The sequence below is a fragment of the Anomaloglossus baeobatrachus genome, chromosome 3 (assembly GCF_048569485.1).
Source record: "Anomaloglossus baeobatrachus isolate aAnoBae1 chromosome 3, aAnoBae1.hap1, whole genome shotgun sequence".
Taxonomy (NCBI): domain Eukaryota; kingdom Metazoa; phylum Chordata; class Amphibia; order Anura; family Aromobatidae; genus Anomaloglossus; species Anomaloglossus baeobatrachus.
The window spans coordinates 310,521,362-310,548,533 of record NC_134355.1 but is presented as its reverse complement, the minus strand read 5'-3'; the positions used below and the strand labels follow the sequence as shown (position 1 = coordinate 310,548,533).

Here is a 27,172-nt window from a genome sequence, read left to right as displayed (position 1 = left end):
TCTACATGCAGTGAAAAAGGCTGCACATCACACTTAGAAAATAGTATAATGCCTCAAGCATATGGAAAAATATTGGAAAATACAATGAAAAATGCTACTTGCTAACTTGAACATGTGAATAATGAATTGCATACCTGCCATGAATATTAGGAAAAAGGAGATATTTAGCAATCGCATTGATCAATGTAACTGAGCCCCAAAACCTCGTCAAGGTATATCTCTATATTGGGGTCCCTAGCTCTGTGACCCTAACTGTGTCATCTCATTGCAATTAAAAACTGCTGTGGGTGGAGAGGGGTAACCAAGGACTGTCTTATATAGGAGATGGAAAAAAACATGGCCGAAAGGGGCGGAGCTGTGTTCACATTCAGAAAAAAACTACATATAACTGAATAGGATAACTGAAGTGAGCACTGATATATATATTCTGAGTGCAAGCCAAAAAAATACATACCATATAAGAATAAGGCTGCACATCACACTTAGAAAATAGTATAATGCCTCAAGCATATGGTAAAATATTGGAAAATACAATGAAAAATGCTACTTGCTAACTTGAACATGTGAATAATGAATTGCATACCTGCCATGAATATTAGGAAAAAGGAGATATTTAGCAATCGCATTGATCAATGTAACTGAGCCCCAAAACCTCGTCAAGGTATATCTCTATATTGGGGTCCCTAGCTCTGTGACCCTAACTGTGTGTCATCTCATTGCAATTAAAAACTGCTGTGGGTGGAGAGGGGTAACCAAGGACTGTCTTATATAGGAGATGGAAAAAAACATGGCCGAAGGGGCGGAGCTGTGTTCACATTCAGAAAAAAAAAACTACATATAACTGAATAGGATAACTGAAGTGAGCACTGATATATATATTCTGAGTGCAAGCCAAAAAAATACATACCATATAAGAATAAGGCTGCACATCACACTTAGAAAATAGTATAATGCCTCAAGCATATGGAAAAATATTGGAAAATACAATGAAAAATGCTACTTGCTAACTTGAACATGTGAATAATGAATTGCATACCTGCCATGAATATTAGGAAAAAGGAGATATTTAGCAATCGCATTGATCAATGTAACTGAGCCCCAAAACCTCGTCAAGGTATATCTCTATATTGGGGTCCCTAGCTCTGTGACCCTAACTGTGTGTCATCTCATTGCAATTAAAAACTGCTGTGGGTGGAGAGGGGTAACCAAGGACTGTCTTATATAGGAGATGGAAAAAAACATGGCCGAAAGGGGCGGAGCTGTGTTCACATTCAGAAAAAAAAACTACATATAACTGAATAGGATAACTGAAGTGAGCACTGATATATATATTCTGAGTGCAAGCCAAAAAAATACATACCATATAAGAATAAGGCTGCACATCACACTTAGAAAATAGTATAATGCCTCAAGCATATGGAAAAATATTGGAAAATACAATGAAAAATGCTACTTGCTAACTTGAACATGTGAATAATGAATTGCATACCTGCCATGAATATTAGGAAAAAGGAGATATTTAGCAATCGCATTGATCAATGTAACTGAGCCCCAAAACCTCGTCAAGGTATATCTCTATATTGGGGTCCCTAGCTCTGTGACCCTAACTGTGTGTCATCTCATTGCAATTAAAAACTGCTGTGGGTGGAGAGGGGTAACCAAGGACTGTCTTATATAGGAGATGGAAAAAAACATGGCCGAAAGGGGCGGAGCTGTGTTCACATTCAGAAAAAAAAAAAACTACATATAACTGAATAGGATAACTGAAGTGAGCACTGATATATATATTCTGAGTGCAAGCCAAAAAAATACATACCATACAAGAATAAGGCTGCACATCACACTTAGAAAATAGTATAATGCCTCAAGCATATGGAAAAATATTGGAAAATACAATGAAAAATGCTACTTGCTAACTTGAACATGTGAATAATGAATTGCATACCTGCCATGAATATTAGGAAAAAGGAGATATTTAGCAATCGCATTGATCAATGTAACTGAGCCCCAAAACCTCGTCAAGGTATATCTCTATATTGGGGTCCCTAGCTCTGTGACCCTAACTGTGTGTCATCTCATTGCAATTAAAAACTGCTGTGGGTGGAGAGGGGTAACCAAGGACTGTCTTATATAGGAGATGGAAAAAAACATGGCCGAAAGGGGCGGAGCTGTGTTCACATTCAGAAAAAAAAAAAAAAAAACTACATATAACTGAATAGGATAACTGAAGTGAGCACTGATATATATATTCTGAGTGCAAGCCAAAAAAATACATACCATATAAGAATAAGGCTGCACATCACACTTAGAAAATAGTATAATGCCTCAAGCATATGGAAAAATATTGGAAAATACAATGAAAAATGCTACTTGCTAACTTTCCATCTCCTATATAAGACAGTCCTTGGTTACCCCTCTCCACCCACAGCAGTTTTTAATTGCAATGAGATGACACACAGTTAGGGTCACAGAGCTAGGGACCCCAATATAGAGATATACCTTGACGAGGTTTTGGGGCTCAGTTACATTGATCAATGCGATTGCTAAATATCTCCTTTTTCCTAATATTCATGGCAGGTATGCAATTCATTATTCACATGTTCAAGTTAGCAAGTAGCATTTTTCATTGTATTTTCCAATATTTTTCCATATGCTTGAGGCATTATACTATTTTCTAAGTGTGATGTGCAGCCTTATTCTTATATGGTATGTATTTTTTTGGCTTGCACTCAGAATATATATATCAGTGCTCACTTCAGTTATCCTATTCAGTTACATGCAGTGAAAGGCTATCCATATATCTATCTATCTATCTATCCATCTCTCCCTCTATCTATCTATCTATCCCTCTATCTATCTATCTATCTATCTTTATCTATCTATCTATCTATCTATCTATCTATCTATCCATCTACCCTCTATTATCTATCTATCTGTCTATCTACCCTCTGTTATCTATCTATCTATCTGTCTATCTACCCTCTATTATCTATCTATCTGTCTATCTACCCTCTATTATCTATCTGTCTATCTATCTATCTATCTGTCTATCTATCTATCTATCTGTCTATCTATCTATCTATCTGTCTATCTACCCTATATTATCTATCTATCTATCTGTCTATCTACCCTCTATTATCTATCTATCTGTCTATCTATCTATCTATCCCTCTTCTATCTATCTATCTATCTATCTATCTATCTATCCCTCTTCCAACTATCTATCTATCTATCCCTCTTCTATCTATCTATCTATCTATCTGTCTATCTACCCTCTATTATCTATCTATCTGTCTATCTATCTATCTATCTGTCTATCTACCCTCTATTATCTATCTATCTGTCTATCTACCCTCTATTATCTATCTATCTATCTGTCTATCTACCCTCTATTATCTATCTATCTGTCTATCTATCTATCTATCCCTCTTCTATCTATCTGTCTATCTATCTACCCCTCTTCTATCTATCTATCTATCCCTCTTCTATCTATCTATCTATCTAAGTTGTAGAATGTGCCACAAAGATAAACCAGTTGATTGATAGATAAATAGAATGTTTCACAAATAAAGACACATAATAAGTCTGCCTGTCGATCTATCTATTTCTCTATCTAGCACATTGTAAAACTATCCATCTATCTATGCATCTATATATCTCAGTTGTAGAATGTGCCGCTTAGACAGAACAATCCATTGATAGATAAATAGAATGTAATGTTGCCAGAAAAATAGATAGACACATAGCTACATAGACAGATTGATTGATAGATAAATAGATTGATAAAAAACAGTGGTACTTTCTACAACTATATATCTTTTTTTTTTGTATCTATCTATCTAGCACATTCTACATCTATCCCTCTATCTATCTATCTATCTATCTATCCCTCTATCTATCAATCTATCCCTCTATCTATCTATCCCTCTATCTATTATCTATCTATCAATCCCGCTATCTATTATCTATCTATCTATCTATCTATCAATCTATCTATCTATCGTGGTTGTAGAATCTGCCACAAACATAGAACAAGTGATTGATAGATAATTAGAATATAATGTACCACAAAATAGATATATTGATAGATAGTGGTACATTACACAACTATCTATCTATTATCTATCTATCGGTCTATGTGCCACATTATATTCTACAATTATCCATCTATCTATTTATCTATCTATCAATCATTTTCTCTATCTTTGTAGCAGATTCTACACCAACCGGAGCCACACAGGGATCTACTGCGATCCTCGCATGACACTCGGCTCACGTTAGCAGCACTGCAAGAGCCGAGTGTCATGCGAGTGTCACTGCGACTGAGGTCCGATCGTGCAATCGGACCTCAGCTTAGGGGGTGGGCCAGCTCCATGGAGGGGCGGGCTGGCGTTGAGTAGGGGAGGGCCAGCGCTGAGGAGGAAAGGGAGGGATTTATCTCCCTCTCTCCTCCGTTGCCGGCTATTGCCATTCTCGCCCTGCACTCGCGGTACACCGGTGTACTGCGAGTGCAGCACGATTATTCTCTCGCCCCAGAAACTTGAATGGGTGCGAGAGAAACAAGGATCGCATTGCACCCACAGCATGCTGCGATTGTTTTCTCGGTGCGATAAGGGCTGAGAAAAAATTCGCTCATGGGTGCTGGGACATAGGCTAATATTGGTCCAAGCGGAATGCGACAAAACATCACATTCCACTCGCTCCGATTTTCATGTGGTTTAGGCCATAGATGGATAGTTGTAGAAATAGGTGACGTGTATCAATACTTATTTCATCTGCATATAGATAGACAGACAGATAAATATATAGACAGACAGATAGTTGCAGACACTGACACCTTTTATAGTTTTTTCTCCCTGTTGCACTTTAGTGATATTCTTCTAAATTTATGTTATATTTATCCATAAATATAAGCTTGGGCCATATTTCTTGTGCACTAATTTATCTGTAACTGACCCTTCTGTAGAATCGTAGCTCTTCTGGGTTCTGTACAGATTGCTATAAATCTACCCTGGCCGTGATCGCTTGATGTGGACTCACCTTATGATTTTTACATTAACATTATTAATAATGATACCAGATATATATATATTTTTTTATAAAAATCCCATTTAGAGTTTTTTGTGTACAATGTAATGTCCTCCAATTGTGATTAGGGCTGTCAGTATTGATAAGCTCTGATGGTAATCATTTCACAATGGTTTCTTGTGCTTTTTCACAGGGAGATGCTGTTGTCTATCGCCCTGGGCCAGGTGCTCTCTCTGCTTCTATGTGGCATCAGACTCACAAGTAAATACCTGTCGGAGGATTTCCATGCCAACACACCTCTCTTTCAGAGTTTCCTGAACTACATCCTTCTATTCTTGGTTTATACGACCACTTTGGCTGTTAGACAAGGTAAGTGCTCAATGTTCCGGCAATCGGAGTATGACAAATACCAAGTTGCTGTGCTATTTTCACAACATTACAGCCATAATGTGACGCTTTAACCTGAGCTGAAAATATCATCTATAAAAGGTAAAACTTTGCAGAAAGTAAAATCCAGGCCTACCTTTTCCTTTCCATCAAGATCTTGAGTGAGAATGTCATGGTAATCATTCACCTGACTGCTGCTGCCAATCACTGGCCTCAGGGGTCATCACGTGCCATACATGCCGCCACACCCGCTGAGGCCAGTGACTGCTCATTAATGATGGATGTGAATTCAGTATCCTTATGAACCAGCTATTTTTTCTAACTGCTCCCACTTTTAGTTATTGGCAAGGGACAATCAGTAAAAGCTTGTTGATTAGGCATCAAAGGCATATTTTACTGCTACCTATCCAAGGATCCTCAGCAGGTCATGTTTTAAAGGGGTTGTCCACTACTTAGATATGAGAATCTGACCTTTTATAAAAACTTCCTTCATAGACAACCCCTTTAACACTAGAAGTCCCAGGAATGTCGAGCTCCATAGGGTTCCAATGCAAGAAATGTTAAATGACCCCTCTCTGGGACTTCTAGTGTTAAAAATGAGTTAAGTACGGTACCTTGTAAAAATTCCTCCCCTCCCCTATTGTGCTGATCTTTTCTATTGTTTTTTTGTTTTCTTTTAACAACTTACAGGTCCTTTAAGAATTTCCCATACAATAAATTACATTTAACAAGAAGTAATGCTTTGGCACTAAGAACATATTTCCATATTGATATTTTATAGCTTATCACTAGGGTATGCCATTGATCTGACAGTGTATGATATAGGAGTCCTCTGCCAAAAACAAAGTGGCTGTAGTCCGATCTACTTTTTTCCTGAACAATAGTCTCCTCGTCACGGTGCAAGAAACTGCATTACAGCTCCATTCTGAGGATTGGTAGTGCGCTGGGTTTCAGGCTGCTACTGATCGGGAAGTGATGAAATATCCTAGCTTCATTTCTCATAAGGGAAGAGGTCTATAAAAGACAAACATGACTTGTTAGGGGTACAGAAAAATAGAAAATCTGTCACCAGGTGTTTAATATCCTATCTGAGAGCAGCACAATGTAGATACAGAGACAGAGATTCCAGGGATATATCACTTATTGGGCTGCATGCTTTCATTTTGATAAAATCACTATTTTCTTGACTGCAGATCTACCTATTTTCTGAATACTGAGCCTTGTTTAACCCCACCCACACCACTGATTGACAGTTTTTTATGTACACTGTGCATAGGCAGAAAGCTACCAATCAATGGTGAGGGTAGGGTTCTACAGAGATTTTGAATATGAAGAATTACAGGGCAGCAGGTTTACTAGTCCTTTAGTGATAATCTCTTGCTGATATAACAGTCATTTTATCAAAAGTACAACAAGCAGCCCAGTAAGTGACACTGCTAAAATCAGAGTCCCTATCTACATTATGTTGCTTTCAGATTAAGTGGCAAAAGCCTAGTGAAAATTCACTTTAAAGTTAACCTGTCAGGTCCAATATGCCTTCTAGCTTAGCAGCAGGGACATTTGTGGGCTAAAAATATATGTCTAACCATCCCTGTATAATAATATTGTGTAAAAGCAAAGTATAAAAAAAGGGTTTATAACTAATGTTTTCCCTATGCTAATAATTGCTGAGACTACTCGCAAGGGTGTTGCTTCACCTTGACTAGTCTGCCCTCTTTCCATGGTATCACGCCCCTGCAGGCATGATACCATGATTTCCATGAGCCAACGTCACTGCCAGCTGATGGAAATATCACACATGTGCGTGCTTCAGATGCACTCTGCGCATGATTGGACCGCAGGAGATTTCAGAGCATGCGCAGTGCGCTTGTAAACTGATAAGTGTACATGTGGCTAAGGAGGCCAAACAACGCTGCGGGAATAAGACACGCACATGTGCAAAATTTCCATGAGCCGGTGGTGACATCGGCTCATGGAAATCATGGTATCATGCCCACAGGGGCGTGATACAATAAAAAGAGGGCAAACTAGTCGGGGTGAAGCAACGCCCTTGCGAATAGTACCAATGCTTATTAGCATAGGGGAAATGTAAATTATAAACCCTTTTTTATACTTTGCGTTTACACAATATTATTAGACAGGGATGGTTAGACAGCGATTTTTAGCCCACACATGTCCCTGCTAGGTTAAAAGTCATATGGGACGTGACAGGATCACTTTAACTTCTATGATCCTGCAATGGATAACCAATTGTACATTATCCCGAGACAGCCTATGTTATTGTGGGCATACATAGACACTTACAGACTGGCACAAATCCATTGAAAAAGGTAGTGTCACTTTCATTTCACAGAGGTTTTCTAATAATAGGTACATTAAATATTTAGAAACATTTGTCTTCCCTATGTGAGAAACTCTTCATGTATAGGATCATTGGGTTACCATGAAGTACTGGCCAGCTAGTGATAACCAGGCTGATTATGGGCGTTTTTTTGTATCATTTAAAGGGATATAAAATTAATGCTCATTTGTCATCATATAATGTTGCACTGCAGCATTTTATAGGGACAGGTGCGCTTTAGTATTAAACCAAATGTCACCAAGTATACAGCAGAATCCTATTTATCGCCTGTATAAACAGCAGCTGTCAGTCACTGGTGGCTATTGGCTCCGCTTTATTCTGCTGCTATAAAATCAGTGGCAGCCATAATGATTGTCAGCATTGAATTAGCCTCTTAGTATCTGAAGCAATTGCGTCAGTATATTCAATCAATAGAACCAAATTGTGCTATTGTGTCAGGACAGGGAGGACTGGTAGGCCCAGGAGGTGGATCCACTGGACCATGCACCCCACCGGAGGGCAGGGTACACGGCAGCCAGAGCACTGGCGTGGCAAGGACAGGTATAACCAGATCACCAGGGTCACAGAGTTCTTTAAGACGGTACAGAATGCTGGTACAGGTAACAGGACACGGTACAAGGGGACCTGAGCACCTAGCTCAAAAGACAAGGCTTCAAGACACGTTGATCAGGCCCCGCCCACATGGAAAGGCCAGTCTTATATAACCAGAACAGCCTCATGTCATTTCCTGCTGCAGGTGTGCTGGGCCTATAAGACCAAGAGAGTGGGCGCGGCTTGGTCCTATACAGAGGCATTAGTCAGAGTCAGACTCCTGAGACCAGGAACAGAACATAGGAGAGCACGAGCGGGGGCGGTAGCCGTGACCGGTGGACACATGGACAGGTTCAGTGGTCACGGAGTGGTGCTGGGATGGTGCGACCGGGTCAGTGGGTAAGGAGCGGTGCTGAGGTATCGGGAGCGTGACATATTGCTAGAAATTATAGATCACGGGTTTACATGTTTACCATATTAAGTGATGAATGGCTCTTTGTAAGTATTCGCATTATCAAAATTATCTGTCCAAACTATTTTTTTGCAAAATCAAGGCAAAAAACATGGAGATGTGAAGCTCTCTATTGACTTGAACTAGAATATGTGTGAACGTGTCTCCCATACATGTGAAAACGGACACTACGCGTACTGGAAACATGCATGTGTGAAGGAGGAATAAATTGTATGGGAGCACCCAACTCTCCCCAACAGATGAATGTAGGGGAGATAAGGTTATGGCATGTCCAAATTTGGACCACTTATATTTTTGTTCTCAAAGAGATTTCTGGCAGCGGCTCTCTCAAAGAAGCCTTTGGCAGAACAAGTCCCCTTTAAGTATGAAGGAGTTGAGCCAAAGCTTCCAGACTAACGTTTGACTAAACCATTGTGTGAACTAAAGCACATATGTCAAACTCTGGCCGATGGGCCAAATCTAGTCAGCAGGCCAATTTTATTTGGCCCGCAATGCCATTCTGTAGGGAGGACTATCTGGAGCCTATAATCCTGCATAAAGGACACTGTGGGGCCCATTAGTCTGTTTAAAGGACTATGTGGGGCTCATTATTTAGTTTAGAGGGCTATATGGAGGCCATTATTCTTAAAGGAGGACTATGTGGAGGACATTCTGTTTGGAGGACTATTTGGAGGCCAATATTCTGTATGGAGGACTATTTGGGGCACATTATTCTGTATGGAGGACTATGTGAGGCACATTATTCTGTATGGAGGACTATGTAGGGCACATTATTCTGTATGGAGGGCTATGTGGGGGCCCATTATTCTGTGGAGGACTATATGGAACCTGTAATCCTTTATAGAGGACTATGTGGGGTACATTATTCTGTATGGAGGACTATGTGGGGCCCATTAATCTGTATGGAGGTCTATGTGGGACATATAATTCTGTATGGATGACTATGTAGGGCCCATAATTCTGTATGGAGGACTATGTGTGGCCCATTATTCTGTATGGAGGACTATGTGGGGCCCATTATTCTGTATAGAGAACTATTGTCACGGTGACCGGGGAGAGTGGGGACCTGGGCTCCTAGACTGGCCCTCAGAATAGGGGAGCCCTGGTTATCCCTTATATTAGAACTACCTCTGAGGGTGAAGAAGTCTGAGCCGCCAGCCTGACCCTACTCCTGACCAACCCAGATCTAGGGCCCCCTCCCTTCCTACCCCAGGGCCGGGGGTCGGGACAGTGGCGTGTTAACACCAACAGTGGTAGACAGAGGAAACCAAAACTCTATCACACAGCACACTCACACAGAATAATCAGACAAAACATAACGAGGAAAACTAAGAGCAGGGAGAAAATAACCAGACAACAGAAGGAATTCCACAGCACAACAATCACCAGTTACTGGAACAGAACAGCACACGGACCGACTTAGCAAAATGCTGTAGTCAGCATGGGAAGACAAATTCCTTCATCGTAACAAGGTGGAAAGTAACTGTGATAGATCTCCCGCAACATGTGATCCAAAAGTTAACCAGCAGGCTAGCAGAAATGAACTCCTGCTAGTTCGATCACTAATGAGCACACAGCTGGTCCACACCCGAGCCTGCCTGTGCAACTCAGAAGCCCCAAAGAAAGCATAGTGAGGAGTGTCAGAGTCTGTAGCCTGAACAGTGTCTGCTGCCCCAATGACACTAGGCGAGTTTAGAGCCAAAGACTGTGACAACTATGTGGGGCCCGCAACTAAGTTGGCCCACAACTTTGTATACATTTTTTAATTTTGTCCCTCTGTGTAATTGAATTTTACTTGTGTGTCCTAAAGTTTATGGTTGCTTTCTGCTGTGTGGAAATCATTATTTACATATGACAATTACATCAATATTAAAATGTAGGACTATAGATCAGCATATCCCTGGAGTTACTATGTGAAGGATGCCGTCAGCAGAATTTTACTGTGAAGTTGAGTTATAATAGCTAAGTAAAGTTAAGCAGACAACCATAACACAGTTTTTCACATTTACAGGCTCTATTGTCCTCCGAATAGCAAACGCCTGGGTGTTTCTATGACTTTACATTGCTTTATCCTCACAGTGGGAAAATCTATAAGACCCATTCACTATTTGTTCTTCTGAGCAATTTCATTAGTAAATAATGCAGCGCGATATTCATGATCACTCACATCTTTCCGGTGTACATTGCGAACCAACGGGCAATGCATTTCCACATTATGGTCTCGGATTGAAGATTAAGCTGGGATAATGGGACGCAGCAATTGAGAATTTTACTAATCAAACCTCATAAAATGTGAGAATGAAATGCCAGCTCCATGGTAATGTGAAGCCGGGCATCTGTTCTAAGCAATGCTAGCTGATAGAACACTGTTCCTCAATTAACTCAGCATGCGCTTTTCATAGTCAGGAAATGTCCCCCTGTTTGATGCAGATCGGCTTCACTTCCGCTCCAGAACACAGAAGCAAATGAATTGTGTCATGATGTGCTCTAAGTTCTCTGCTGACACTGATTTAAGGCAAAATTTATTTTCGATTTAAAAGGTCAAATTGCTTCTACATAACATACAAATTATGCTTAACCCTTTCATGACTGTCTGATTTTTCTTTTTTGAGATTTTTGTTTGTTTGTTTTTTTTCTCCTTTCCTTTCAACTGTTTTATTTTTTCCATCAGCATAGCCATATGAGGGAGGGCATGTTTTTGTAGTTTGAATTATACCACTCATTTTACCATATACTATACTGACAAATGGAAAAAAAAAATCCAATTGCTGAGAAATCATGAAAAAAAAATGCATTTCCATTATAATTTTTTTCCGGATGGAGAGGGTTGTTTTTGCAGAGTCTGTTGTACAATGATTTGACAACATATTCTTCATTTGAAGATTTTATATATATATATATATATATATATATATATATATATATATATATATATATATATATGTTTGGACACACCATTCAAAGAGTTTTCTTTATTTTCATGACTCTAAAAATTGTAGATTCACATTGGAGGCATCAAAACTATGAATTAAAACCTGTGCAATGAAATACTTAAAAATGTGTGAAACAACTGAAAATATATCTTATATTGTAGGTTCTTCAAAGTAGCCACCTTTTGCTTTGATTACTGCTCTGCACACTCTTGGCATTCTGTTGATGAGCTTCAAGAGGTAGTCACCGGAAATGGTCTTCCAACAGTCTTGAAGGAGTTCCCAGAGATGCTTAGCACTTGTTGGCCCTTTTGTCTTCACTCTGCGGTCCAGCTCACTCCAAACCATCTCAATTGGGTTCAGGTCTGGTGACTGTGGAGACCAGGTCATCTGGCGTAGCACCCCATCACTCTCCTTCTTAGTCAAATAGCCCTAACACAGCCTGGAGGTGTGTTTGGGGTCATTGTCCTGTTGAAAAATAAATGATGGTCCATCTAAAACGCAAACCAGATGGAATAGCATGCCGCTGCAAGATGCTGTGGTAGCCATGCTGGTTCAATATGTCTTCAATTTGGAATAAATCCCCAACAGTGTCACCAGCAAAGCACCCCCACACCATCACACCTCCTCCTCCATGCTTCATGGTGGGAACCAGGCATGTAGAGTCTATCCGTTCACCTTTTCTACCAAGACACAGAGGTTAAATGCAAAGATCACAAATTTGGACTCATCAGACCAAAGTACAGATTTCCACTGGTCCAATGTCCATTCCTTGTGTACATACTGTACATACAAGTGCATCTCAAAAAATAGGAATATCATAAGAAAGTTAATTTCAGTAATCCCATACAAAAAGTGAAACATATAATATAGAGTCATTACACACAGAGTGATCTATTTCAAGTGTTTATTTCTGTTAATGTTGATGATTTTGGCTTACAGCCAATGAAAACCCAAAAGTCATTATCTCAGAAAATTAGAATATTATATAAGACCAACTGAAAAAATGATTTTAAACTCAGAAATGTTGGCCTAGTGAAAAGTATGTACAGTAAATGCCCTCAATACTTGGTTGGGGCTCCTTTTGCATCAATGTGGCGTGGCATGGAGGCAATCAGCCTGTGGCACTGCTGAGGTGTTATGGAAGCCCAGGTTGCTTTGATAGAAACCTTTAGCTCATCTACATTGTTGGGTCTGGTGTCTCTCATCTTCCTCTTGACAATACCCCATAGATTCTCTATGGGGTTTTGGTCAGGCGAGTTTGCTGGCCAATCAAGCATAGTGATACTGTGACTATTAAACCAGGTATTGGTACTTTTGGCAGTGTGGACTGGTGCCAAGTACTGCTGGAAAATGAAATTTCCATCTCCAAAAAGCTTGTCGGCAGAGGGAAGCATGAAGTGTTCTAACATTTCCTGGTAGATGGCTGCGCTGACTTTGGTATTGATAAAACACAGTGGAGCTACACCAGCAGATGACATGGCTCCCCAAACCATCACAGATTGTGGAAACTTCACACTACAGTCCCTGACAGAAGTTCTGTCGCTTATCCATGTTATGTAACTAAAAGCTTATAACCTGACTTTAACCCCTTCACAACCGCGGGCAGTAAAGTTACGTCCTATTTTTAAGTGACTTAATGACCAGGGACGTAATTTTAATGCCTAAAGTTCATTTCATTGCCGTGGCCATAGCAACGGCTTTCAAATGATGTCCTCTGCTGTTTCTTACAGCAGGGGACCTTTGCTTGACCCCAGGGGGGTTGGCAAATCTGAACGGTCAACCACATCAATCACAGTAGTTTCAGCTAAAACAATGCCTCAATCAGTGCGATACTGAGTGATCCTGGTATGAGGTGCTGCAGCAGCTGCAGCAGATCATAGCAGGAGATCAAACATGGCACCCACCAGGACCCTGCAGCACTGATTAGAGCGATTGTGCTATGACGTGCAATCGCTCCAATCAGCGTGCAGTGGGCGGTCTGATCTGGAGGTGACCGCCCTCCCCAGGCTTGTGTTGGATAGGCCCCAGCAATGGAATTTACAATTCAAAGGAACAATCAGTCCACAGCAGAGAATTTGGATGGTTAGGAGCCAGCCACAACTTGTCGATTTCTGTCCATTTGTTGTATGCCTACAAGAGGGCCCAAGATTGGATCCTTCTTAGATGGGTGGCCCAATAATACTAAATAACATCTGGCACTGAGAGCCCCCCTTGTAGTTTGTAAGAAGTAAGGGTTTGCATGGATATTCTTTGAGATTTATCATTCCATAGGAATCTAAAAATACGGGCTTGAATTCTTGAATTAAGTTAAGATCACTTACAGGGACCTTCACATGGAGTGTCTCAAAGTAATATATTAATTTAGGGAGGAGGGATATTTTTACTGCTGCCAAGTGCCCCAGAAATCAGATTAATGGGATTTTCAATTAGTTAATACCTTTTTAAGTCTCTAAAAAGGAAGGGAAAATTATCAAAATACAAAGTATTGTAGGAAGATGTTAAATTTACACCCAAGTATTTGATATCATCCACTTTCCAACAAAACTTCTAATTTGTTTTGAGGTAGTCCAACACATTAGAAGGTAAATTCAATGGAAGCGCTTCCATCTTTGAGGAATTGATCTTATATCCTGACAAACCTCCATATTCCCTAAGAACTTCTTTAAGATTAGGCAAAGTAATATGGGGTCTACTGAGAGTTAACACACATCGTCTGCAAATAGGGAAATTTTAAAGATTTTACTTTTTATTTCCACTCCAGAAATAGAGATTTTGACGTATAATTGATGCTAATGGTTTGATACACATAGCAAATTGAAGTGGCGATAGAGGACACTTTTGTCTAGAGATGAGTAAACCTGAAGTTCAGTGTTCATATCGAACACAGACTTTCCAAACAAAAACATAGTTCAGGTTCAGAGTTTGTGTGCTTTATATATGCTGACCACTCGAGCGAGCATCGCTGTGCTCAAGTACACTCGGTACTTAGAACCAGTGCGAGCCACTTGCAGTGTTTTAATAGCTCACACTGGGAGTAATAACAAAGTTATCGGATGTAGTGTGCACCAACAAAAAAAAAAAAATGGAAAACCACTGCCCACCCTTGCCCAGAAGAGTTCTGTTTATGAATGGCTGCATGTGGGTCAGGTCCCAAACTGCTCAATCAGTGACTTCCATTGTGGTTCAGGTCAAGTCCGGGTCCCAAACCTAACTTTATCTAAAGTCTGGGTCCACTAATCTCTACCCCTATCTTGTACCATTTGAGAAATTAAATTGCGATAAGAGAGTTTAATAGATGCCAAGGAAGATTTATATAGGGCCCACAAAGCTGAATTCCCAAAAGCCCTAACTGTATCAAACATAAAGGACCAATTGAGGCAGTCAAAGGCCTTTTTGCCATTGAAACTTAAAAGAAGAGCTTGATTTATTAACCATGTAATTTAGATCTACTACTCTGCTGGTATTCTCCCCCCTAACGGAAGGAGACAGAACAGACCTGGCCTTAATGAATTAGCTGTTGCAGCCACAGATTGTCTATTTGCTGGTAAAAAATTTTAGGTCAGCATTAAGGAGAACGATTGTTCTATAATTCGAACAAACATAGTGATCCCTACCCACTTTAGGAATAAGAATCAAATATGAGCAGGCATAAGATTTCAGGAATAGGAGAACCCATCAGGAAGGAGTTAAATAAATTAACCATGTGGATATTCAAGTCAATATCAAATGTTTTATAATAAAAGGTACGTCAAGCCAACAGGACCCAAGGAATTGCCTAGATGAAGGCCTTTCAATATTTCTGAGATCTCTTCTCCCAAGATTGGTTTATTAACGAGCACCAACCATCAGGATTTTCATATATAAAGTAAATTCAGTGCTATACTGGCTGTAGGATACTGAATGTAAGCATACCTTTTGTTCTGAGATTGGATGTTTTATTTCAGAAGTATGTGCAAGTAAAGTTACAGAAATATGCTGCTATTTTGATTGATAGCAGCTACAGAATATCTAATAGGTGGGTCGGGTTTTGCTATCTATGGCCACCCCTTCCTGCCTGCCTGGCCAGGGTAGATGCTTGACTGTATGGGCTGCATTTCGAACACGGCCCTATCACGTGACAGAAATTACGTCATACAGTCTAGTATCTACAAAGGCCAGGCAGCGGACAGGAATAAATAGCAAAACCCAACCCACCTATTAGGTCTAAGACACACGGCATGAAAATCGAAGCGATGGAATGCAATAAAACATCGCATTCCACTCGGACCAATATTAGCCTATATGCCAACACCTATGAGCGATTATATTCTCAGCCCTAATCGGACCGAGAAAACAGTCGCAGCATGCTGCGGGTACAATGCGATCCTTGTTTCTCTTGCACGCATTCAAGTCTATAAAGCAAGAGAAAAATCGCACTGCACTCGCATACACCGGTATTATGCGAGTGCAGAGCGAGAATGGCAATAGCCGGCAACGGAGGAGAGAAGGAGATAAATCCTTCCCTCTCCTCCGCAGCGCCGGCCCTACCCTCCTCAGTGCTGGCCTGACCCTCCTCAGTGCCGGCCCGCCCCCTGCAGCTGTGGTCTAATAGCATGATCGGACCTCAGTTGCAATGACACTCGGCTCCCGCTGTGATACCAGCGTGAGCCGAGTGTCATGCGAGGATCGCAGTAGTCCCCGTGTGGCCCCGGTATCATCAAAAAGCAATGGATTTCTGTAACTTTACTTGCACATATTTCTGAAATAAAACATCGAATCGCAGAACAAAAGGTATGCTTACATTCAGCATCCTAGTGCTAGTATAGCTCCGGCTTTACTTTATATATGAAAATCCTGATGGTTCGTTCTCTTTAAGGCCCCTTTCACACAGTGATTCTGGTACGTTTGTGTTTTTTTAAAACGTACCAGAATCACTGACATACGCATACACATTATAATCAATGGGTCTGCTCACACATCAGTGATTTTTCACTGAACGGGTCTCCGTGCAGCGTGCACCCTTGGCCATGATTCTGCAATGAGACATGTTAGTTTTTGTCTGGCATCACTGATGACCCACGGACCACACTATGGTGTGATCCGTGTGTCATCAGTGAAACACGTACAAGAAAATCACGGACATATTAAATATTAAAAATTTTCAGCTTACCTTGCCTACGATTCGCTCTGCAGCCTCTGCTTTCGGCAGCTCCTGCCTGGCTCATGAATATTCATGAAAGCAGGAACTGCCGACCAGGAAGTAGGTGCTGACAGCGGTGGGCGGACGCTGCAGACCCGAGGAGATCAGCACCATGGACAGCAGCAGTGAAGGCAGGTGAGTAATATCTATGTGCAATCACGGGATCACGGATCACGGCTTGCACATGGACAACCCACGTGTGCTGTGAATCATGGAACACGGAGGGACATGTGCGTGTTTTACATATCAGTGAAGAACGTCAGTGTTTTTCACTGACGTGTGAAACGGGCCTAAGAGAGTTAATTGCTTCTAGAAAGAGGACTGGTAGCCCAAGACACGATAGATAGTTGTTAAGTAGAGTAGTCCTACAGCTCAAGTTTGACGGAAGAGTAGTTTGGAGATTATAAAGCTTTTTTTATAGAATTTAAAAAAATATCAGAGATAGTAGATGGATTATATTGAAGTATGTTATCACTGTCCCTGAGGGCCTGAGGGACCAAGGCAACAACGTGATCTGTGAGTGCAAGTATTGAGTGGGCTTTATTGCCCTTTTCATAATATTTTTGTTTGGTGTACATAAGTAGTTTTTCAATCTTCTGCATAGATATGTATTTTAGCTTATCTGTTGTTGCAAAGACCCTAATCAGGATCCCAGTAGATGGCGATAAGGTCAGTTTGGTTTCAAGATGTTTAAGTTGAGAGGAGAGTTTAGAATGTACATAATTTCCATTTCTCCTTAGCCTAGCCCCCTCTAAAATACAATAACCTCTTCTCACCGCCTTATGTGCTTCACACAAGTAGCTGGTAAAGATACCGAGTCAGCATTGAGATGGAAGAACTCTTTAAGGTACTTAAGTAATGTGTTCCTTAAGTAAAAATTAATCTAATCTGAAATTGTAAGGCTGCGATGAGGGAAGACATGATTTTAGATCCAATACAATAGGCACATGGTCCAACAAATTGATAGACCCCATCTCAATATGCCCCATCATTCTGAAAGTTGAGATGTTAGCAAAGAAAATTATTTTATTTTTAACACATTCATGTTTAGAGATAAATAACTGTGTTGAATTGATATTTTGAGAAACAGCAAAGCATAGTGGGATTTTTTTTTTAAGTTTTTCTGGTTTTTTTTAATTGTATATATTTTTAAAAATATTTTTAGAACTCTTAGTGGTTTTGAACATGTGATCACTTGGTTGATGATACAATATATTGAAATACATTTCCATTGCACTGTAATGTGATTTTACCAATTGTTAATGAGGCACTATAATTGGCGATAGATTCCAGCATCTAAAGTTTTAAACTGTTTGCTAATTGGGGCAGTAAATGCCTTATATGGGGCAGTGTGTGCCTTTTATGGGGCAGTACGTGCCTTTTATGGGGCAGTACGTGCCTTTTATGGGGCAGTACGTGCCTTTTATGGGGCAGTACGTGCCTTATATGGGGCAGTGCGTGCCTTATATGGGGCAGTATGTGCCTTTTATGGGGCAGTACGTGCCTTTTATGGGGCAGTACGTGCCTTATATGGGGCAGTACGTGCATTATATGGGGCAGTACGTGCCTTTTATGGGGCAGTACGTGCCTTTTATGGGGCAGTACGTGCTTTTTATGGGGCAGTACGTGCCTTTTATGGGGCAGTACGTGCCTTTTATGGGGCAGTACGTGCCTTATATGGGGCAGTACGTGCCTTATATGGGGCAGTACGTGCCTTATATGGGGCAGTACGTCCCTTTTATGGGGCAGTATGCGCCTTTTATGGGGCAGTACGTGCCTTATATGGGGAAGTATGTGCCTTTTATGGGGCAGTACGTGCCTTTTATGGGGCAGTACGTGCCTTATATGGGGCAGTATGTGCCTTTTATGGGGTAGTACGTGCCTTTTATGGGGCAGTACGTGCCTTATATGGGGCAGTATGTGCCTTTTATGGGGCAGTACGTGCCTTATATGAGGAAGTACGTGCCTTATATGGGGCAGTACGTGCCTTATATACAGCAGGCTTAGTTCTTTTGCCCGTGCCACATGTTTGCATTCAAGATCTGCTGTACATATATACGTACAGTACTTTAAACATGACTCTCAGATATGTGAACAGAAATGAGTGCTGGTTATTATAAAACAAAAAGACAACGTACTCGATGTTTTATAGAACCAATGCATTGCTGCTGGTCTAAGTACATTAGATATCATTTTGATTTGCTGATCAAAGGAATGACGACTTACAGTATATAAGGCTAAATATAACTTTTACAGGGTGAAAGTCTGTCATTGAAATCATTGAAGGAGGTTAAGTCAATTTCGGATTGTTTTACTTAATTACAAGGTTGTTCGATTCGCTACTAAATTGTGGCCGCAAGAACTGTTTTTATTACTCCGCTGAACGTTAGATCCCATGTGAGATTTTTGAAGTGAAAGACTACTTTGGACGTGGTTTGGATACAGAATTAGTGTTAACAGCACTGATGTAGGAGAACAAAGATTGTGATCATTTGGACAGAAGGTTTCTCTTTATATGACTCACTGTAAATGGCTCAACACTATGTAAGGTCGGCAGAGGCTCCTTCCTTTACTCTGCCGCAGAATGACTGTACCTCTCTTCTGGTACATGTGTTGCCTCCTAGTGACCAAAAAGAAAAGTTCCTAAATTTACACTCCTTTGTCAGTGCCTATATCTCCATCCCTATTGTATCCGGCATATTTGCTTCCTATGTCAATTTTATACAATGATATAACCTGTTTTTTGTCTAATTCATTATACAATATATAATATAATCCTCCTCTCTTTTTTATATTGAACATGTCTGTACTCACAAACTAACAAGAGTACTTGCACCTCCTAAGAACACACATACAAGCAATTTCATCTCGTTTTAGGACTTTTTCTCATTTCACATTTAGTAATGCGCCATGAACTAAAGGGAAAAAACAGCAAATTAGTTTTATCAATAAACATGAAATGTTTTGCACATAAACGCATATATACAAGGTATTATGTCATTGTTGGAATACTAGTTTTATGAGACCCATTTCAAGAATCAATGAAATAAAAAATTCCTCATTCCCCCACACATCGCACATTTACCCCACACCCATGTACCCCACACACATTTGAGGTATGATGAGACTATAGCGCCTCCAACACACTATGATGTCCCCACTGTATGCCCTACACACTTGAGGTATAATGTCACCACATTGCCCCAACACAGAATCATGTCCCCACAGTTCCCCTTCCCCACAACATAGTATAATGTCCTCACATTTCCCTTACACACATTATAAGACCATAACATTATGAGACTTTCACATTAACCCCATTGATGCCACCATAACCATCAACATCATATAATGGCCCACACACACTGTTTGATGCCCCCAAACTCCTCCTACTCAGTAAGATGGCCCACATGTCCACAACATGCACAGTATGATGCCCCTAAAGAATTCTCCCGCACTCACACATTAAGAGGCCTCACAGCCTTTTACAAGTGCAGTACTAATAGATAAAAAATATACTTACCTAGCTTGTTCCCCTAATATGATTCTTCACTCGGTGTGGTGTGTGTACTGAGGCTCCCCACTGGGGGCATGAACTAGCTATGTCATCACGCCTGATACACTTTGCTCTCAGATACCCAAGCATGGTGGTACAACATGCAGCTAACGGATAATTACAAATGGCATTGAAATTGAGATTTGAGGTGCGGAGGCCATGTCGCCCCCTTACGAAACTCACAGGCCCCATATTGGCCACATGGTCTGCCACTGGTTCTGGTAATGAAGTCACAGTGGCCAAAATCTGGTTGACACAGACTAATTTAGAGTGCACAAAAACTATGGAAATGCCTCTCTTGATTTCTTCATGTTTTAATGGTAGTATGGACTCTTATTCTCAGTACTCTTCAGTTCAAAGTCTCATGAATAGTGTGTGATCAACATATTGACTATCGATACAGTTGTGGGTGAGGGTCAAATCAGACATGACAATCTGAGCCAGAGGACAGATTGCAAAAGTAAAGATCAGGACTTAGTGGCTAAGTCAGCAAAACCAAAAGGAATATGCAGGAATTGTGTGAGGAGCAAAGAAAGCTTGGTACCAGGAGAAATATCAGAAGAAATGGCTAGACCTATGTGCAGAATAGAAAAATTACTTGAGCTTAAGGTAGGAAAATAGGAAGTATTGACCACCTGCCAATATGTTCTAATTGAGAAACCTTAAAGAAATGCCACCTGACATTCCAAGAGGGCAAGGAAGAGTGAAATGGGAGCTTTGGATAAGTTTAAAGGTCGCTTTACACGCTGTGACATCGCTAGCAATGTCACTAGCGATTGCACCCGCCCCCGTGGTGCGTGCGTCACGGGTAAATCGCTGCCTGTGGCGAACAATATTGCTAGTACACGTCACACGCACATACCTTCCTAACGACGTCGCTGTGGCCGGTGAACAAACTCTTTTTTAAAGGGGTAGTTCGTGCGGCGTCACAGCGACGTCACACAGCAGGCCATTAATAGAAGCGGAGGGGCGGAGAGCAGCCGCATTAACATTACTCCCACCTCGTTGCCGGAGGACGCAGGAACGCTGTTGTTTGTCGTTCCCAGAGTGTCACACGTAGCGATGTGTGCTGCCTCAGGAACGACAAACAACCTGCGTCCCAAATGAGCAACGATATTTTGGAAAGGAACGACGTGTCAACAATCAACGATTTGTGCCACTTTTTGGATTGTTAGCAGTCGCTCATAGGTGTCACACGCAACGACGTCGCTAACGACGCTGGATGTGCGTCACGAATTCCGTGACCCCAGCGATATCTCGTTAGCGATGTTGTTGCGTGTAACGGGGCCTTTAGTGTGCGTAATTGTCAGATTCCAAATGCCTTGTAGTGGAGATGTAGTATATTTACAAATTTCTCAAAAAAAACTGGAAAAACTGTAAGATTAATAATCATATCATCAGGAGTTAATAGTAGTAATGGAATATAATCATGATGTTAATAAAACCTTGTATAATTACTTTTTTTTCCTATTTGTTTGGGCATCAGCAAAATGTCGAGATACTATGTATTATTATTATTGTTGTATACAGCAAAATCTGTTGACTGTTTTTTATATTGTGTGGGGCAGAATTAAAAAATTTGTTTTTCACCCAACATATACGAGGGGCTGCTGATAAGTCTTTGGCTTTAACAGAAAAGAAGCGAGATAGGTTGATGAAACTTTGCATTTATTCCACATACTCTCCACTGATGTCAACACACTTCTTACTTCGGTATTCCAAGTTCTGTAAGCCTAGCAACAAGAAGGATTATGGTTGTGCCTCAAACAAGGCATCCGTAGCAGCCATGGCATCAGAAATGGTGTGAAATTTGGTAGCCTTGAGGTGTTTCTTCAGGTTTGGAAACAGATGATAGTCGGAGGGAGCTAGATCTAGTGAATAAGGTGGGTGGTCAACCAACTGGAAGCCCAGCTCTGCCAGTTTTGCCGTGGTTGCTTATGCAGTGTGAGCGGAGGCGTTGTCTTGCAGGAACAAGATTCCTTTGGACAGCTTGCCGCACCTTTTGGCCTTCAGAGCTGCCTTCAATTGGTCCAAAAGTTTAATGTAATACCTTGCATTGATGCTGGAACCCTTTTGAGGGTAGTCCACTAGCACCACACCTTCCTTATCCAGAACACAAACGCCTTCACCTTAGTGGCTGATTTTTGCACTTCTTTGGACGAGGAGAACCACTGTGTCTCCACTCTTTTGACTGCTCCTTGTTTTCAGGGTCATACAAATAAATCCAGGTCTCATCCATAGTGACCAGTCGATCCAGGCAGTTCTTATCAGTCAGGAAACGCTGACAAATGGACCGGTAAGTTTTCACTCACATGCTTTTCTCATCTGTTGTCATACATTTGGGGACCCACTTTGCAGATAGCTTCCTAATGTCCAAATGTTCATGGATAATGACACAAACACGTTCACGGGAAATCCCCATGATGTCTGCTATTGCTTTAGCTGAAATTCGTGGATTCTGCAGTATGAGGTTGTGCACAGCCTCAACGATCTCCAGAACAACTACCACTCTCGATCGTCCAGGACATTCCTCATCATTGATGCTGAAGTGGCCCGTTTTAAATTTGGCAACCCAGTTCTTAACTGTGGAATATGAAGGGCATTGATCCCCCCAATGTCTGCGACATATCACCATGAATAACCTTCGTGGACTTTCCTTGCAGAAACAAGACTTTTATCACTCTTCTGCTCTCAGTTGCTGTGAATATTATATTAGACTTTGCCATTTTATTTTCCAGCGTGCATAGAACACTGTTGCCATAAGCAACAAACACAACATTTTGAAAACATATATTAGACACATAATGCTTTCATGTGATGTAACATTCGTTCCCATAGAAACAAAAAAAAATCACAAAGCCAAAGACTTATCAGCAGCCCCTCGTAGTTTAATGATCAGGGTGTCCTTGTTTGGACTCTCATGGATTGCTAAAGGTCCAGTCACACTAAGCAACTTACCAGCGATCCCAACAACGATAGGGATCGCTGGTAAGTTGCTAGGAGGTTGCTGGTGAGATGTCACACTGCGACGCTCCAGCGATCCCACCAGCAACCTGACCTGGCAGGGATCGCTGGAGCGTCACTACACGAGTTGCTGGTGAGCTCACCAGCAACCAGTGACCAGCCCCCAGCGCCGCGTGGAAGATGCTGCGCTTGGTAACTAAGGTAAATATCGGGTAACCAACCCGATATTTACCTTGGTTACCAGCGCACGGAGCTACACGTGCAGAGAGCAGGGAGCAGCGCACACTGAGCGCTGGCTCCCTGCTCTCCTAGTTACAGCACACATCGGGTTAATTACCCGATGTGTGCTGCAGCTAAATGTGCACAGAGCAGGGAGCAGCGCACACTGCTTAGCGCTGGCTCCCTGCTCTCCTAGCTACAGCACACATCGGGTTAATTAACCCGATGTGTCCTGCAGCTACATGTGCACAGAGCAGGAGCCGGCACTGACAGTGAGAGCGGCGGAGGCTGGTAACAAAGGTAAATATCGGGTAACCAAGGACAGGGCTTCTTGGTTACCCGATGTTTACATTGGTTACCAGCCTCCGCAGAAGCCGGCTCCTGCTGCCTGCACATTTAGTTGTTGCTGTCTCGCTGTCACACACAGCAATCTGTGCTTCACAGCGGGACAGCAACAACTAAAAAATGGCCCAGGACATTCAGCAACAACCAACGACCTCACAGCAGGGGCCAGGTTGTTGCTGGATGTCACACACAGCAACATCGCTAGCAACGTCACAAAAGTTGTTCGTTAGCAGCGATGTTGCTAGCGATGTTGCTTAGTGTGACGGGGCCTTAAGGGTCACAGAAGTAGATCACAACTGGACCTTATGGATATTTTTTGTTACTTACCTTTGCTTTGACCAAGTGAGATTATCAGTAGGCTTCACACAAATTTCCTGGACTATGTGTGTCTTAAAAATACTTTTAAAAAAAATGCGTCTATTGAGGAGCATGAAAACAAATGAGTTTGTACGTTTATATAGTCTGTGACTTTGAAGAATCTGTACTTCATAAAAGCAAGTTTGAAGAAAAAACAAAAAGCCAGCACTAAATGTGCACTTCAGCACTAAAAATTCCAAACTGTACTTATTATAAAATTTGAGATTTTTGGCAAAAAATTGCAATTTCTTGAGCTACCTCACCACGTCACGGCAAATCTCATTTGAGGCAGTCCTACACTAAAATATTTTTATAAAATGTGCCATACGGCCTCACATATGAATAGTAGAACTGCTCTTAGCAGCACTCACCTGGTCTATTTCAATACCGTACCCATGACTGAGTCATGGTTGTGGGCGGGACAGGTCCAAGCAAATGCTGCATGAAGTAAAAAGCCTGTGGACAAGGCCTGATGACTGAATGTGTACAGTCACCAACCAACAAAATCTAGACAGGTGGAATACATCCCAAATTGGGGTGCATAGCACGTTTATATAGTTTGTGACTTTGAAGAATCTGTACTTCATAAAAGCAAGTTTGAAGAATGAGTTTCATACTTTTTTGAAGGAGTGTTAAGTAGAGTGCTATTAGAGGGAGTCTGTCAGCAGGTTTTTGGTGTAATCTGGAGATAGTGTGACGCCCTGGACTAGTCAGGTCGTCCCAGGAAGTCCCATGCACACACACCCCCTCCCTAAAAAGGTGACAGCAGCCAAACTTCAAAACCTTGTCACCACCCTCCAGGTTTGATGTCCACACCAGGGGGGGTGGAGCCAGGCAGTTGGCTCCACCCACCGAGGAATTCACAGGCCTGGAGGCGGGAAAAAGCAGTGGAGTTCTTGAGAGTAGTTGGGGAGAGTAGTTTGACAGTGGAGGAGAGAAGTCAAGTTCAAGGGCAGACCTGTGACCAGGCCTGCCGGTAGTCTACTCAGGACGCTGGGTTGGAGCCCAGTCACCTCTGGCAAGGAGGCAGACGGTGGTGGCCGCCTGCAGGAGCTGGGATTACAGCCGGTGGAACCGTAGGGACCGGGGTCGGGCGGTGGCCCGCCGGTACCGAACCGGGGAACCAATTGGAAACCGGAGCACCAGGAGGGGTGCTCAGACCCAGTACGAAGCCCAGAATCCACAGGGCTGAGTCGAATCAACTGATTGAGGACTGGACTTTAGGATCTTTCCCACACAAGACCCGACTGAAGACAACAGCCCAACCATTAGGGTAAAGCCACCGCCAAGGCAAAGAGACCCAAGGGGCCAGCGTCTGCGGGCAAAGAGGGCTCTCCCGACACCCAGCAAGCCAGGGAGCGGACTACCGTTGCTTAGGCATAGGAGTCAAAACATTCACATAAGGAGGTGCAGGAGAAAGGCGGAAACCACCAACTGGTTAACGGAGAAGCTGCAGCCAGCTGCTGGCCCCATTCATCATCTCATTTGGTTTACGGGAGACTCCAGTGTGTTGTGTCATAGTGAGTATACCAGTGCCTTCGGACCGCGCACTACGCCGGACCGCACCAGCACCCAGCACGCACCCGTCCCCACGCCTCAGCACCTCCCTCGGGCCCCCAGGACCATCACTCCCTTACCCACGGAGGGGTCAACACCAAGCTGCGCAACACCGTCCCTGGGAGGCCTAGTCAACGGCAGCGGTGGTGTCCATCCATTCACCACAACCCGTGGGTGGCGTCACAAACTTATATCCCTTACAAACCACCGTGGCCCCGGCCGTGGAACTCCCCAGCGAAGTCCCTGCGTGTAGTGCCAACCCCCTTGCAGAGCTACGTGACCCCCGGGAGCTCGAGCCACCCACCGTACAAGCACGGATCTGAGCGGCTCGGCAGCCGGCCGAGCCCGCGGGGCGGTACAAGAGGTTAACACATAAATTTTAGTAATGCGTCTCTTATTACACTGTGTGTTGTTTATTTGCAATGTTTGTTTTAGCTTTAGGATAATCATTGCTGGACTAGCCCAGCTAGTTAGGCTGTATTTAGCAGCTCACTGTCTATAGACTTTGTATAAACAGAGCCTGCTGTGGGTGGAGGCAGCTTTCTCAGCACTGTTAGATGGCTAAATCAAAAAACTCTGATTGTGCCAGAATGGCTGCACTCAGTCAACCAAGTGACACATCATTGGAATCACGGTCTCTTTCCCTATATCATGCTGCTCTCAGATGAGGTAGTAAAAATCTGCTGACAGATTCCCTTTAACCTTCACATTATCCCCATATGAACAGGTTAACAGCGGCTTTTTTTTATATGATGTGTTCTCTTTATGTGCCTTTTTACATTGTTAGTCACTTAGAAATATGAAAACTTCTAGAAAATATTATGCATTATAAATTGACAAGTGGATAAGACCTGGAGGGCAATAATTTTGAGGGCAGCTAATTCTAGACAAGTATTTATATTTGATGCCTTGACTTAACATCTTGTTTTGAGTGAAGCTGAAGAACATGGTGCCAGATTCATTACCAGCCGCTATAGAGTTCTCCAACAGATGCACATACAGGCTGTTATTAACCTTATTGTGAAATGTAGAAGTCTCTCTCATCACCACATCCCATACTGCTCCAGGCAGCTGGGATGAATTCCACCAGTGAATACTGAGTATCTCTGATGCAAAGTGCACATCAATACTGGGGCTCAAGGTCACAGCTGTTCCATGATAAAATATTCCGGAGATTGATGACATATCTATCAGATTGTGGATTATTTAAGTGTCTATAGTGATTTTGTAAATAATACTTAGCTTTGGCAAAACAGATATCCTGGTATAACGCTTAATTACA

General features: G+C 42.0%; 1 protein-coding gene across 1 annotated transcript in view; it reads left to right on the top strand.

Annotated features, from left to right (window-relative positions):
* The window catches only part of SLC35F1 (solute carrier family 35 member F1), a 563,999-nt gene that overhangs the window by 322,534 nt on the left and 214,293 nt on the right, over positions 1–27,172 (top strand). The window contains exon 2 of the mRNA XM_075340020.1: positions 5,222–5,397. Coding sequence (XP_075196135.1) covers positions 5,222–5,397 — 176 coding nt within the window. The remainder of the gene's footprint in view (positions 1–5,221; positions 5,398–27,172) is intronic.